Source organism: Onychomys torridus, chromosome 11 (assembly GCF_903995425.1).
Source record: "Onychomys torridus chromosome 11, mOncTor1.1, whole genome shotgun sequence".
Classification (NCBI taxonomy): Eukaryota; Metazoa; Chordata; class Mammalia; order Rodentia; family Cricetidae; genus Onychomys; species Onychomys torridus.
Window position 1 is genome coordinate 62,166,090 of NC_050453.1, and position 15,309 is coordinate 62,181,398.

General features: G+C 46.3%; 1 protein-coding gene across 5 annotated transcripts in view; it reads right to left on the minus strand.

Annotated features, from left to right (window-relative positions):
- The window catches only part of Eif2d (eukaryotic translation initiation factor 2D), a 32,338-nt gene extending 23,982 nt beyond the window's left edge, over positions 1–8,356 (minus strand). For all 5 annotated transcript variants that reach the window (XM_036201940.1, XM_036201943.1, XM_036201939.1 and 2 more), the window contains exons 1-7: positions 8,109–8,356; positions 6,844–7,034; positions 5,648–5,731; positions 5,185–5,275; positions 3,982–4,089; positions 2,568–2,788; positions 1,245–1,362 (exon numbers count right to left, since the gene is read on the minus strand). In XM_036201940.1, the coding sequence (XP_036057833.1) occupies positions 1,245–1,362; positions 2,568–2,788; positions 3,982–4,089; positions 5,185–5,275; positions 5,648–5,731; positions 6,844–7,034; positions 8,109–8,164 (869 nt within the window). In that variant the 5' untranslated portion in view covers positions 8,165–8,356. The remainder of the gene's footprint in view (positions 1–1,244; positions 1,363–2,567; positions 2,789–3,981; positions 4,090–5,184; positions 5,276–5,647; positions 5,732–6,843; positions 7,035–8,108) is intronic.
- Positions 8,357–15,309: the final 6,953 nt, after the last annotated feature.

Here is a 15,309-nt window from a genome sequence, read left to right on the forward strand (position 1 = left end):
ACAATGGCAGAGGACCTGAAACAAGAGTGCACACAACCTGGAAAAACTAAATTATTTACTATGTGGTTCTTTGCAGTTGACTGATGCCTGCCCTAAAGCAGTTTTAGGGGAACTGGAGATAGAGGTTCCTAAAGAAACTGTGACTTCTCCTTCTCCTCAGGAACTTGTATCTTCTCTCAAAACCTGACATTCAACAGCAGTAGGACTGTCAGGGGGACTGTTCTAGAACCTACTCCAATCTAGTGCCTGCCTAGAGAAAATCCTGGAACACTGTTTCCAGTCACCTGCAACTCAGCGTCGGCATGACGAATTACCAAGGATCCCAATGCCACACAGCTGCCCTGGGTGCCTTAAGGCCATGTGTAGACAGAAAGAGTTGGATTAATTACCACTTTCAAAACAGAGCAAGAGTCTCAGGAGCACACCGCCCTCTGTGAGAGAGAGCAGGCTGTGTGTGTATGTGTATGGGGTGGTTTTGCTCTTTTTCTCCCCCAAGAGTCTCACTGTAACCCAGACTGACGGTATCTGGAATCACTCGCCAGGCTGATATCTCACTCGCCAGCCCATGCTAGCCTGGGTTCACTGCTATCTTCTTACCTCAGCCTCTTAAGTGGTGTGAGCCAGAGCACCAGGTGAGGGGATGTGCAGAAAAGACCCTGCTCTTACAGTAGTAACAGGTGCTTGGTATGTGCCAGGCTGTGCAATTTTACAGCAATCCTGGAAGTATCAGACATCTGGGCCCAGAAAAGCCCTGTGACTGCTTGCGATCTGCCTTGGTTAAATATGCTAAACGAGATGTCGGCTGAACCTTGATGGCTCTGTCTTCAAAGTCAGTACTCCCTTTCCAAATGGCTATATTTTCAATGGGGTGGGCTTCATCCCCAGTCTCCTCCACACACAACTACTCCTAAGTGGGAAAGTGGAACAGAACAGGAAACTTCTTGACTAAGGCTGTTCAAGGACTCTTGCAGTGTATGCCATGGTACCTGACTCATGAGAGCCCAGAAACACCTTGGCAGAAACAGCAGTCAGAGAATCTTGGGACTTTCAACCTTAGTATCCTTTCCCTGGATAAAACTGAAGGTTTTAAAGCCAAGAACCTAATTTACCTGCTAGAACTTTCCGCTCTGTCCTTTGCATAGCATGTCACTCAACCAGCCTCCACCACCCCTGCCTTGCTTTACCACCAAGAACAGTGGGGCCTTATCTGCAGCCACCCCCCCCCCCAGCAGTGCCTTCCATACCAGCAAGAGAACATGTGACTGCCAAGGAGAGTGCTGGTGAGCAAAGGGAGGTCAGCTTTTTTGACTCGACTCTTCAAGGCATGCAGGAAGCATTGATGTAACAGATCATCCATTTGCTCTGCGAGGAAAAGAAAACCACACCTTTCCTGAGGCTCCCACATTGCCTGGGCACTGCAAACTCTCCATCCCTCTCTCGTCACCTGGGCTCAAGTGGAGTCCATCACTAGGCACCAGCGCTCCCAGGCTGCAGACTTTTTCAAGTGTGTGTGTGTTTGCGTGCTCACATACTACAGCATGTATGGAAAGCCGAGGACAGGTTTCAGGAGTCAGTTCTCTCCTTTTACCATGGGCTGTTCCAGGGATTGAACTCAGGTGGTCAGGTTTGCACAGCAAATGCTTTTGCCTCCTGAGTCATCTCACCGGCCCCCTGTTCCCTGCTGAGTCATCTCACTGGCCCCCTGCCCTGCTGAGTCATCTCACTGGCCCCATTTCCCACTGAGTCATCTCACTGCCCTGTTCCCTGCTGAGTCATCTCACTGGCCCCCTGTTCCCTGCTGAGCCATCTCACCGGCCCCGTTTCCCGCTGAGTCATCTCACTGGCCCCCTGCTCCCTGCTGAGCCATCTCACTGGCCCCGTTTCCCGCTGAGTCATCTCACTGCCTCCACCCCGTTTCCTGCTGAGTCATCTCACTGGCCCTGTTTCCCGCTGAGTCATCTCACTGCCTCCACCCCGTTTCCCGCTGAGTCATCTCACTGGCCCCGTTTCCCACTGAGTCATCTCACTGGCCCCGTTTCCCGCTGAGTCATCTCACTGCCTCCACCCCGTTTCCTGCTGAGTCATCTCACTGGCCCCTGTTTCCCGCTGAGTCATCTCACTGCCTCCACCCCATTTCCCGCTGAGTCATCTCACTGGCCCCGTTTCCCGCTGAGTCATCTCACTGGCCCCGTTTCCTGCTGAGTCATCTCACTGCCCTGTTTCCCGCTGAGTCATCTCACTGGCCCCGTTTCCTGCTGAGTCATCTCACTGGCCCACTCTAGATTTTGAACACTGATCCTGTAAGGGTTAGCTCCACAGGAAGGACCAAATAAATCTATAGTGCCACCCAGCCAAGAACATTCATTCCGAGAAGTCAGAACCAGAAGCCTTAGGGGCTCATAGCTGGAAACTATGTGACAGACAGGCAGGCACCTAGGGGCATGACTTATATGAGGAGTACAAAACGACCGCACGACCCCACATAAGGGTCCTGTGCTCCTCTCCCAGAGCATCAACGCACTCTAATCTGAAGGACAGGTGTGGGCTTTCCACTCCCAAAGCCACACCTTGAAGAGGCTTGCCATCCAAGGAACCCTGGCTCAGGGCTCCGGAGCTGGTGTCTTCAGAGGCTTCTGGGTGATGAACCTTCCTCTTCTCCTCCTCTCCCTCCAGGGTCAGGCTGCTCAGGTTTCCATGCAGACCAAGGTCCACCTTCTCTTCATTGCTATCTGTGGGATTCACTGCCAATGGGGCAATGGCAGGTGGAGAGGACTTGTCTCCAGATTTCCTGGAAAAATCTAATGTTAGAAACACCAAGTAGCCACGATGCTCACTCACCCTGGTCGGGCAGAGTCAGTCAGGCGTTCAAAGCAAGTAGAACCAGAAGGCAGGAGCACCCAGGACATCCAAGTGACGTACACTCATCTCAACTCTAGTCGACTACTCTGGGTCCAGAAAAGCCCCTTGCCTCAGCTTTATCATCTGTAAAATTTGACTAATGCTCATTTCCTCCCTATCTCAAGGAAATGATTGCTTTTTCGAGACAGCATTTCTGTGTGTAGCTTTGCACCTTTCCTGAAACTCGCTTTGTAGACCAGGCTGGCCTTGAACTCACAGAGACCACCTGGCTCTGCCTCCCGAGTGCTGGGATTAAAGGTGTGTGCCACCACCACCCGGCGATTGTTTATATTTTTAATAGACAGCCTGAGACAGACACTAATGGAAAAGCATAAAAGGGAAAATACAAAGAATGAATCTACACCAATAGGCCACAACACTGGGCTACAGAACCAGGCCTGGTGACATATGCCTACAATCCTAGCATTCAGGAAGCTCAGACCAAGGGATCTCAAGTTCTAGGTCAGCCTGAACTATGTAATGAGACTCCATCTCAACCTTCCATACTCCTAGCCCTCAGAAAACCTAGTTCTGCTGCTTTTGAGAAAAACACTGTTTACTGTTTGGGGAGAGTGACATTAACCAGACAAGGGGCAGGCATGTGGATCTGAAATGGGATGGTTATAGCCAGAGTGTGTGTCCCATAATGAGGGTTCTGAGACATGATACTCAAACAGCATAAAGTCAGTTATCATCCTGCTGTCTGACAGTTGACCTGGAGTCACAAGTACTTGTCTCAGGACCAAATGATGTCTAGAATGCACATAATGGACAAAGTCAGACTAATTAGTACTATGTGTACATCACCACCATGAAGGACAGGGCAAACAATTCCTAAGTCTAGGGCAATTGTCTGGGACAATTCCAGGCCTGGAAAATATCCAAAGCTGTCTCTATTTCTTGTATGAACAAGAGAAATGTATTTTCCCACATTTGGCAAGCGAATGGAAGTCTGGGGTCCACAAGCTGCGTGAGGATGGGCCTAGACCAATACTTGCACTTCTGAATCTCAGGCTCGTGTTCTCTCTATCCCTGCCCTCCCCCACCCCCATTCCCTGTAAACAGAAGAAACAGTGCACTCACCACAAGTGATCCTGGTAAGTGTGGAGCACAGAGAAGCCCTTTCCCTTCAGGCCTGAAGCCAGCATCTGAGTTGTGGACATGGCAGCCACTCCGACTGCTACAGGAGCCCTAGGAAGGAAGCCAGAGGTCAGGGTCAGGCAGAGTCTCCTCACCGAACTGTCCATACAACGAGTCTCGGTTTCTTTTTAAAAGTAGCAGTGGGAGCTGGGGAATCAGTTCAATGGTAAAGTACTTCCCTAGATGCATGAGGCCCTGGAATCAAACAGCAGCCACATGGTGATGGCTCAATAGCTCTGTAAGCATACTAAATGCCATCTGACTGCGAAGTCAAGATGAGCAAACTACGTATGTAAACCACATCCCATCAGGTCATTAAGAACATAGAGAATGACCTGATGGGATGTGGTTGGGGATTTAGCTCAGTGGTAGAGTGCTTGCCTAGCAAGCACGAGGCCCTGGGTTCGATCCTCAGCTAAAAAAAAAAAAAAAGAACCTAGAACAATGCAGCTGATAAACTGTAGAAATGATGAAAGACAGAGAATGTCAGCTATCCAAGGGACAGCCAAGTGCAATGTGGTGTCCTAGACTGGACCCTTGAATGGAAAAAGGTACTCAGGAAAAAAAAAAAAATCCTGCAGAGATACAAATAAAGGCTTGAGGATGTTCACAGCATTGTCCCAGTATAGGACAACACTCCTTACAATGGGGAATAAGAGATGTGGCCATTGAGAATGCTGGAAACATGGTGTACATCAGAACTCTACACCATCTCTTATATTCTTCTATAAATCTGAAGTTACCTATAAAGTACTTTTTTAAAATTCAGCACAGCACCAGGCAGTGGTGGCACACACCTTTAATCCCAGCACTTGGGAGGCAGAGGCAGGTGGATCTCAGTGAGTTCGAGGCCAGCCTGGTCTACAGAGTGAGCTCCAGGACAGCCAGGACTGTTACATAGTCTCAACAAATTAAAAAAAAAAAAAAAAAAAATCAGTACAGCAAACATCTTACACCCAGATTCACAGGCTCTCCTCTGCCATTTACTAAATTTACTATCTGCTTCTTCCGAAAATAACTTATTTTTTCTTTCAGCCCTCAGTCCATGTGTTTTGGGAGCTGTCATCTTCCTCCACCTCCCTTGTCCCTCTGTCCCTCTGTGCCCCACCCCCACCCACCCACCCACACGGCTCTCTGCCACAGTACCTGTTCCCCACCAAGGCAATGGCACAGAGGTCACCTTGCTGCACCTGAGGCAGACCAGTAGGGGGCACCACTACCCCTGGCAGCATCAAATCTGCAGCAAATACAAACATAACAGCTTACTTAACGTTCCCCCTTCGTTTTCATGCTTACTTTACCATATGTCCATCCACTTGACAAAGGACTCACAACTGGGAGCACTAGGTGCTATCTGCTAAAGTTCCCAACTGATTCAAGTACAGCATGTGGCAGTCCACAAACTGCTTTCACTCTACAGCTAAGTGGACAAGGCACAACAACAACAACACCACACACACACACACACACACACACACACACACACACACACACGGGTGGACACAGTTTTCAACATATGAACACAAAAAAATGAGTAGCCTTATTAAGGTGGCTGATAATTACTGAAGAGGTTTCAAGGCATAGATGGAACATAAAAAAATTCTCTTACCTGCTCCCCCGACCAGTTTTTCCAGTACCAGAGGCCATGTTGTAAAGGCTGGTAGGAGATCAGGATAGGACCACAGTGTGTACACTGTACCAAAAGAGGCCGAGGAAACAGTTAAGAAACACTGCCCACTGCAGATCCAGGAGTGCCTGGCACCATGCTCACTTTTATTAGAATTCAGAAAGAGAAACAAAGACACTCCAGTTCAAGGTTATAGAGGTTAAAAGAGGTTTCCCAGGGAGCCTGCCTTTAGGACGAAAGCAGAGATCTACTGACACCAGGAAACTGGTTACTACTGAGACTTGGAGGCACCTGTTGCTGCTTTGGGACTGCCAGAAGAAAATGGCCAGAGTGAACTAAAATTTGGGGGACAAATCAAAGAGGCTTGCAGGCACAATTTCAGAAGCAATTAACCCCAAAACGGATCCAGTCTGTATTTTGAAACTTTCTCATATTTATATTTTGAGATCCTGTTTTCAGTGATTAGCAAAAACCTCCTAGATTAAAAAAAAAAAAAAAAAAAAAGTCTGTATTTGTCTTCAGGTACATCAGCAAACTGGAGAGAGAGATGGGAGAGGCCTCAGGAGTCAGCATTGCACTGTGGCAGCCAGATAGCCTTGGAGGAAAAGCCCAAGTGACAAAGTAAGTGTCAGCTGCTATGGGAAGAGATCTGTGACAAAGAAAAAAAGCAGCAGAGAATCTTAGACAATGACGAATCAGAGCCTAGGAAAACCCACTGTGATACAGCCCACGAGAGTGTGTAAATACATGGCTAGGGTGGCCTCCTTAGCCAGCTCACTCCTCAGCCTAGGTTTTCTCTGTTGCCTTTTACAGGCAGTTTACAGGATATTTTTTTTACATGCCCTGAAATTCCATTTTTTGCAACACCTCAGTTCTCTCGCAAATTCTCCATGCTCCCTTATCACAGAACTTTGCAATTGTCATTTTTCTAAGGTTTTGTTTGTTTTTTGGATTTGTTTTTTTTTTTTTTTTTTTTTAATCCCTTTTATGGCAATGTCTGGTCTTGAAAGGCTCAGTTCTAGGAACACTAGTTCTGAAAAGATCTTTAGGAATAGCGTTGGGAAATTCTGTGTTTATTTTATCTGAGAAGGCAAGTAAATAGTGGGGAACAAAAACAAATACCAAACCAAATAAACAGAGTAGCAAGTGTTACACAAAGTCTCTATCTTGTTCCGTACCTGTTGGATACAAATTTTTCTCCAGTTCAAACAGGATGGGGTTACCACCAGTCATGTACACAGTCACTGCATCCCCTTTGTGAGCATACAACTTCACGACGTTTAGCTCTTCCTTTCCAGGTATCAACTCAGAGACCCGATCTGTTCCAAGGCTGGGGAAAGCAGCTGTCACATCAGCCCGAAGTTTTCTTCTGCAGAAAGCACACCGGCACCATGAATACTATCTTCTTGATGGACATTAATACATACTGAAATTCAGAAGGACTATAAAAATCATAAAGTCTGGGCTGGAGAGATGGCTCAGAGGTTAAGAGCACCGACTGCTCTTCCAGAGGTCCTGAGTTCAATTCCCAGCAACCACAGGGTGGCTCACAACTATCTATAATGAGATCTGGTGACCTCTTCTGGTCATACATGCTGTATGTATGTATGAATGTATGTATAAATAAATAAATATCATAAAGACTGAAGAAAGACGTCTGGTGCCCTCTTCTGGTCATACATGCTGTATACATAAACAAACAAACAAATATCATAAAGTCTTTAGAAAGACTGCCTGATTTAAGACGCCCTGTTCTCAGCTTTCCAAAATCCCTATTATCTTTCTTACTCATTATTTCGTCTATTTTCACAACTTTCTAGGCTTATCATTCCACACAGATGCTCAGTGAACAATCAAAGTTAGTCTCACATAGTCCCAGCCATTCCGACCTCACAGGCTTTCCTCACTCCTTCCTCAGACTAGTCGGGAAATCTGTCATCTTATGATTAAAATGCCACTATGGCACCAAAAATGACATCTAAAGAAAGCTGGTTCCAAAATTCCTGAGGCGGAATCTGTGTCTGCGACACTGTCTGGAAAGATAGATAACATCTCTCCTTATCACGGCTTACTTTATACTCTGCTCACTCCAGCGCTCTCCGGCCAGGAGTACCAGTTAAGACACCCCCTCCCCCAATACTTTTAGTTTTCGGCACTCCATCTGGGTTCTCCCATGGACTCTTAAACTCAGTGGAGGACAGGGCGCCTAGATTCCCTCATTTTTGCATCTTCCACAACACCTAGTCTGAGCACAGTACTCACCGACTAAACTTTATTTCTTGTCCAAGAGACCATCTAGAAGACAAAAGATACCCCCACACCTCGTGCTCAAAATGTTTCCGACGTCCCTGCTTGGCTCCCTGGGGTCCCCTCTCCATGTGCACCCCTAGATGCGTGCGGGGGGTGGGCTCTCTAGGTGAAGCAAAAGCATTCTCTCCCTCACCTGTCCGATCCCTTGATGGCCGTGTTGGACTTGACTCGAAAGGCCTTAGCGAACATGTCTGCTAGGGTGGCCCAGGAAAGACAAGAAGAACACAGACTCCAAGGACCGTCAGCAAAACGAGGGTGTGGCAGCTCCCCAGCCCTCAACCCTGGAGGCAGCCATGCTGAGGACCGGGCGCCAAAAAGCAGCCGGCTAGGAACCTGATCGCATAGATTTGTAGCCCTAGCGGACACACAGGCCGGCCCTAGTCCCGGAACTGACGCACGCCGGGCGGGGCGGGGCGGACTCCGGAACTTCCGCTCCCGGTCTTGCTGGGAACCTGCTGGTCTGCCGTAGGGACCTCGTCTGTGTTAACCGCTCCCCAATTCTCTCCTGCCCGATCCGCTCTAGGTACGTCGCGGGGAAGAAACTGCCAGCTTGCAATCAATTCCACACACTTAAAGTCCGCAAAGTTAATTGAATTCATGTTGTATTAAATTTGCAGATTTTATTGAATGCTCTTTTTTTTAATGCTTAAAGGCTAGGAGTTTCTCCTTCCTGATGTTTAACTTATAAGTAGTGATAATACCAGTGATAAGGAATACACACTCCACTCTGGATCCAGGTTTGCCCAGGCGACCAGTGACGCAGTCAGATAGCAAAAGATGGGGCTTCCCTGAGAGAAACAGTGTATTCTGAGGGCAAGGATTCAAACATCTGGAGGTGCTTGATGTTAGGTTTCAAACCTGGGACAACTGAAGTACCTGTTTAACATATCAAAGCGGACTTTGGGCGCCAGGTTCTCCCCTCGTTCCTCAGTCACAAGGCCCTGCTGGCAGGCATACCCTCCCCCTGCCCTAAACTCCAGCCCAGGGGCTGGGCTGCCCTTCCTTATATAGTCAACCATTTTGGTTACCTGGCTTTTCCGTTTACTCTATTGTGAGCCTCCTGGTTGCTGCATCTGGTACCGCTCCAATCCCCTCCTCCTCTCCCCACAGGGAGCTCAGTCTGGTCATGACCACTCTCGGGCTCTCCCAGATGTCTCTACCTCTGGCTATGCTCTCCCACATACCCAACTTTCTCCTCCACCATACCTAGGAGCAGTCATGCTCCTTCCCTTATTTCTTTTTTACATTTACTTAGTTCTTTGGTTTTTTGTTTGTTTGTTTGTTTTTGAGCTGAGGATCGAACCCAGGACCTTGCACTTGCTAGGCAAGCGTTCTACCACTGAGCTAAATACCCAACCCCACTTAACTCTTATTAGACTAAGTTTTACATATCAGATCTTCCAAGCAGAGCACCCTTACAGTGACCATCATCATCACCATCCCAGTTGCTTAAACTAATTGACATGGTTACACAAAGAAGAATTTCACATTGACTGTCCAACGAAGTGCTTGGTGATCTCTACCTGCCATCTACTGGGGTCTAGTTGCCAACCCCAGCTTCTACACCTCCCATCCTCCAGGCTTTATTGGAAGCACCCCATCCCAGACCAAAGGCAGAGGAGCCTAGAGGAGGGCATTCCCCACAGACTCCTGTTCCTTAAACTGCTGTGTCTCCACACTTAAGATATAACACTAAGTGTTTGTGGTCTGGAGAACTGGGGAAAGTTTCAGGGGAATACTAGAAATTTAAAGCTGGGAAAACTATTGTACAGTTGATCCAAAGATGTTAATTGTCATCCTAAAAATGAATTAATGGTCAATAAGTAGGAGCCATGATTCAGGGAATTGGGCACTGCCATATCCAGCCTCTCTCAATAGATTTGGAGCACAGATCCATATATGCTAGCTTGTTCTTTTGTCAACTGACAAGCTAGAGTCATCTGGGGGCAGGAGCCTCAACTGAGAGAACGCCTCCATCAGATTGTTCTGTAGACAAGTCTGGAGGGTGTTTTCTTGATTGATGATTGGTGTGGAAAGGCCCAGCCCACTGTGAGTGGTGCCACCCCTGGGCAGGTGGTCTTAGGTGGTATTAGAAAGTAAACTGAGCAAGCCAATTTGCCATGGTTCCCTCTCATGGTCTCTGCTTTAGTTCCTGCCCTAACTTCCCTCAAAGTTGGGCTGTGAGCTGGGACATATAAGCCCAGTAAACCCTCTCCTCCCCAAAGTTGTTTTTGGTCAGTGTTTTATCACAGCAACAAAAGTAACCCATTCACCCTTGAAGCGTACCATCCTCACATTCTCTGCCTGCATCAGGACCAGCCTTCTGCCTATGATGACTGTAAAGCTGGACAGCTAGCTGAAGACAAGCCAGCACCCTGCATCCCCTAGCAACCCCAGTGTGCCCCAAAGGGTTTCCAGACTGTCTTGGGTCAAAGTTGCAGAATTGTAGAAAGGTGAGGAAAGCTGTGGCGTGCACGTGTGTGTGTGTGTGTGTGTGTGTGTGTGTGTGTGTGTGTGTGTGTTTTCCTGGGGTTACATTTAGAGCCTCTCACATGCTGGATGTGAGTACTTTACCATCAAACTACCTCAGCTGTTTATTTATTGTATTTATGTGTTTTTAGGCAAGTTCTCACTAAGTTGTCCAGATTGACCTTGAACTCATTCTCTGGCCCTGGCACGCCTTGAACTTGTGATCCTCCTGCCTCAGCCACCCAAGTAGCTAGAATGACTGCACCACAATAGCTCAGAGTGAAATGTGCTGGGATGGGGGTAATTTTCACTCGTTATACTTGGCCGGAACACAGCTGTGACCTAGGTAGATTCCTTATGAGAATAAGGGATATTTTGAAGTAAGCATAGACTAGAAGAGAGAGTCCCCTTTCATTAGCAGGGGAGTACAACTGGCTTAATTAAATGAATTAAGGGTTTAGGCTCTGTGCTTATCAAGGTGAGGGCCAGGTTGGCCAGGAGAGCCTAGAAACCTAGGTTCGATACCTGAACTCCGTATAAAGGCGGAAGGAAACAGCCCACATTAAAAAGCTGTCCTTCAGCCTCTGCACGTGCACCATGGCACCCATGTACGCGCCACACACGTGTCGTACATACCCACACAAGAATATGGCAGGGCAGTGGTGGTGCACGCCTGTAATCCCAGCACTCGGGAGGCAGAGGCAGGCGGATCTCTGTGAGTTCGAGGCCAGCCTGGTCTACCAAGCGAGATCCATGAAAGGCGCAAAGCTACACAGAGAAACCCTGTCTCGTAAAAATAAAAAATAATAATATATAATAACATAAACTACAAGGAAGGATTGAACACAGCCTTTCTGCTCTTAGAGAGCTTTTCCTCTGACGGTCCCAAACTGTTTAGTCCTTCACTAGGTTCTTACTGTGTCTACTGAAACCCAGATCTTCTGGATACGTAGATGACTGTGGTTTACATTTCCCGTGGGATCTTGATGGTTTTTAGGATGAAAAGATGTTTTCGTGGCTTCAGGAGGCTGGAGGCAGAGCTCAGTGGTGGAACACTTACCTAGTATGAAGACATGACAGCTGGCCCTAACCTGATGGCACTGCTTTTGCCTGCCCAGAACTGACCTTTTCTACCCCAGTCATTAGCGTGCTCAGACCTGAGTAGTAGTTTATGTAGGTCCCCTGTGATGACTAAAGGGACATACTATGGAGCCAGGCATCCTTTAGGGGACATTGACTGTTGGGATGCCTGGGAGATGCTAATGGCCTGCAGGTGATGAGATAAGGATGGGATCTGTGAGGAATCCACAGCTGCCTTTGCTTCTGTAACACCTAATTAATGCTATGGGGAAGGGATGGAATGGTCTTTTTATCACTATATAGCGGGCAAGTAAGAGACAGATGGGGGAAGTAAGACAATGTTCCTGCCCCACTGTGGATTCCATGGACAGTTGGCACACACACCTTTCTGATGTCCACCCTGAAACCTCTCACGGTAACCCCACTTCCGCATGCCAGTCTGTTTTGGTTCTAAGACTGCCGTCCTTCTGCAAGCAATAAGAATAAATTCATTTCCTCTAAATTCGAATTGAGTCTCTGGTTCCTGCCAGGGGATTCGAACACCACACCAGCACACACGAGAGCCTGCAGTCAATTGAAAACAAAACAAGAAGAACCTCACTGAACTGGGCCACAGACGGTTTTGTTTTACTGTTCTCAACAGCTCCCCCCCCACCCCACTTCTGTGGTGGGTAGTTCTGACTGTCAACTCTACCCAGCCTAGATTCACCAGGGAGTCGCAAAGTGGGACTGACAACATTGTTGGCCTGTGGGCATGTCTGTGGGGAGGTGTCTTAATTTAGTTAATTAGTGTGGTAAGAGCCGGGCGCTGTAGGCAAGAATCCTGCACATGTGGGAGGAGAGGCCTCGGGCTGAGCACAAGCTAGCAGCGTGGATGCACTTGTTTCTCTCTGTTCCTCCCTGTGGATCTGACACACACCCCTGGCACCGTGACTTCCCTGCTGTGATGGGCTGTCACCTGGAACTGTGAGCTAAAATAAACCCTTTCTTCCCCGAGTTGCTTTTGTCAGAGTGTTTTATCACACTAACAAAAGTGAAGCTAGAACACTATCCCAGCAGTGCTATGGCCGTGTACTGCCCCCCGACCCCGACTTCACTAAGTGAGATATCTAAAACAGGGAGGGTTATTAACTTGTCCAGGCTCACACAGTTACCTTGTGAGTTATTTAGTGTGTGGATGATGCTTTCTAAGTACTAAGAAAGACAGATGTGACAAATGGTGGTGTCACCATAGATATCTAGCCACAGGGATGGGGGTGCATTTAATTACCCCATATATTTCATAAAAAGCAACACCAGATAAATAAATTTTCTAAACGTAAAAACTACATGCCACAGAATTAAGTATGTTCTTACTCACACTTGCTGGTATTTACCCATATGAATTTTAAACTTGCATTCCTATAAGAAACTGCTCACCACTCACTGTTTATAGCAACTTCATGTAGAATTAACAAAACTTGAACTTGACCTTCAGAGCAGGGTACCCTTTCACCCATCAATCATTATCATCATCACCATCACCATCGCCATCATCATTCCAATTACTTGATTAATTGACACAATTACTCAGAGGAGAATTCCACAAATAACTACAATGCCCTTTGGTAGGTGAAGGAATGTATCAGTTAGCCTTACACTGCTGTGACAAAATACTTGAGAGAAAGCAACTTATAGGAGAAAAAAATGTCTGTCTCACAGTTTCAGAGGGTTCAGTCTGGGGACACTTGCTTTGAGACCTGTGACAAAGAGGGGCATAATTGTGGAAACCCATATTGGAGCAAAACTGCTCATGTCATGGCGGTTAGGAAGCAAGAGAAGAGCTGCTTTTATGAGAAAGTCATTACCCTCAGGTTCTAATTAAACTGTGAATCTATACAGAAATGCTCATGAAATCAGAGCCCTCAGGATCCTAAAGACACTAACTTGGGGACACTGCCACTTTGGAGACCAAGCTTTTCACACACAAGCTCTGGAGCGGCATCTAAGGTCCAAACCATAACAATGGATAAACTGTGCTATGTCCACTAATGGAATATTAACCAGCACTGTAAGAAACGAACTATCGGGGCTGGAGAGATGGCTCAGAGGTTAAGAGCCCTGGCTGCTCTTCCAGAGGTCCTGAGTTCAATTCTCAGCAACCACATGGTGGCTCACAACCATCTGTAATGAGATCTGGTGTCCTCTTCTGGCCTGCAGGGACACATGCAGGCAGAATACTATATACATAATAAATAAATAAATCTTAAAAAAGAAAGAAAAGAAATGAACTATTACGTCATAGCAACACATGAAGGATCCTGAGTTAGTATTAGGAAGTAAGTGAAGGCAAGCAGGGACTGGAGAGATGACCCAGCAGTTAAGAGAGCTTGCTGTTCTTGCCATGGACTGGGTTTGTTCCCAGCACCCACACGCTGGTTCATAACCATCGTATAAGTCCTATTCCAGAGGATCTGAAGTCCTTTTCTGACCTCCACAGGCACTGCTCCCAGGTGGTGCAGATACATACATGCAAGCAGAACATCAATACACATAAAAGAAGCAGCCATTCTGAAAAGGCTTATACCTATAAAACATAAGTAACAAGTTAATGAGTCTAACTATATGACATTTGAAAGGAGCATAACAGTGGAAACAGTAAAAAAACAAAAAAAAAGTAGCTTCTGGAGTTGGTAAGAAGGCAGACATCTGAGGACAAAGAAACTATTCTGTGTTATACCATACAGTTGGCACATGAACAATGTAATACACAAAGAAATGAACCAGTTCTTACTTTCAACCATACTCAAATAAAACAGACATTAAGCCTAAATAGAAAATGTAACCCATAAAACTACTTTTTATTTTTATTTTATATGTATGAGTGTTTTGCCTACATGTGTATATGTATACCACATGCATGCCTGGCGCCTGCTGAGGACTGAAGAGGGCATTATATTCCCTGGAACTGGAGTTACCAATGGGTGTAAACCACCAAGTGGATGTTGGGAATTGAATTTGGATCCTTTGCAAAAGCAGTTGATGCTCTTAACTGCTGAACTCTCTCTCCAGACCCTCATAAAACTTCTTCAGAAATGAGAAAGTCAGCTGGACATGATGGTGCACACCTTTAATCCCAGCATTTGGGAGACAAAAGCAAGTGGGTTCCTATGGGGTTTAAGGCCCTGATCTACAGGGAGAGAGAGAGAGAGAGAGAGAGAGAGAGAGAGAGAGAGAGAGAATATCCTTGTGATTCTATTTAGCCAAATCCTCATATATAGGACCAAACAACATAATATAAAATAGATGATAGATAGATAGATAGATAGATAGATAAAGTGATCATTTGAATTAAAATTTTTTTCTCTTCATAACACAGAATTAAGATCCCCCCCCCCCCCCGAGACAGAATTTCTCTGTGTAGCCTTGGCGTCCTGGAACTCATTCTGTAGACCAGGCTGGCCTCAAATTCACAGAGATCCAATTACCTCTGCCTCCCGAGTGCTGGGATTAGTGGTGTGCCACCACTGCCTGGCTAGAATTAAGACCTTGATAATTGCTAAGAGAGTAAAATTAAAGTGTTTCCAACACAATAAATAAATAAATAAATAAATAAATAAATAATAAATAAATAAATAGAAATTGTGTATGCACTAGTCAGCTTAATTTAGCCATTTTATACAGGTAAAACAACCAGTGTTACACAAGACATTTGTACCATTTTATATTGTCAATTAAAAAGAAAAAAATATTTAGGATTAAAAACACATTAAAATAATAGATAAATTACAGACTGAGAAAAACAA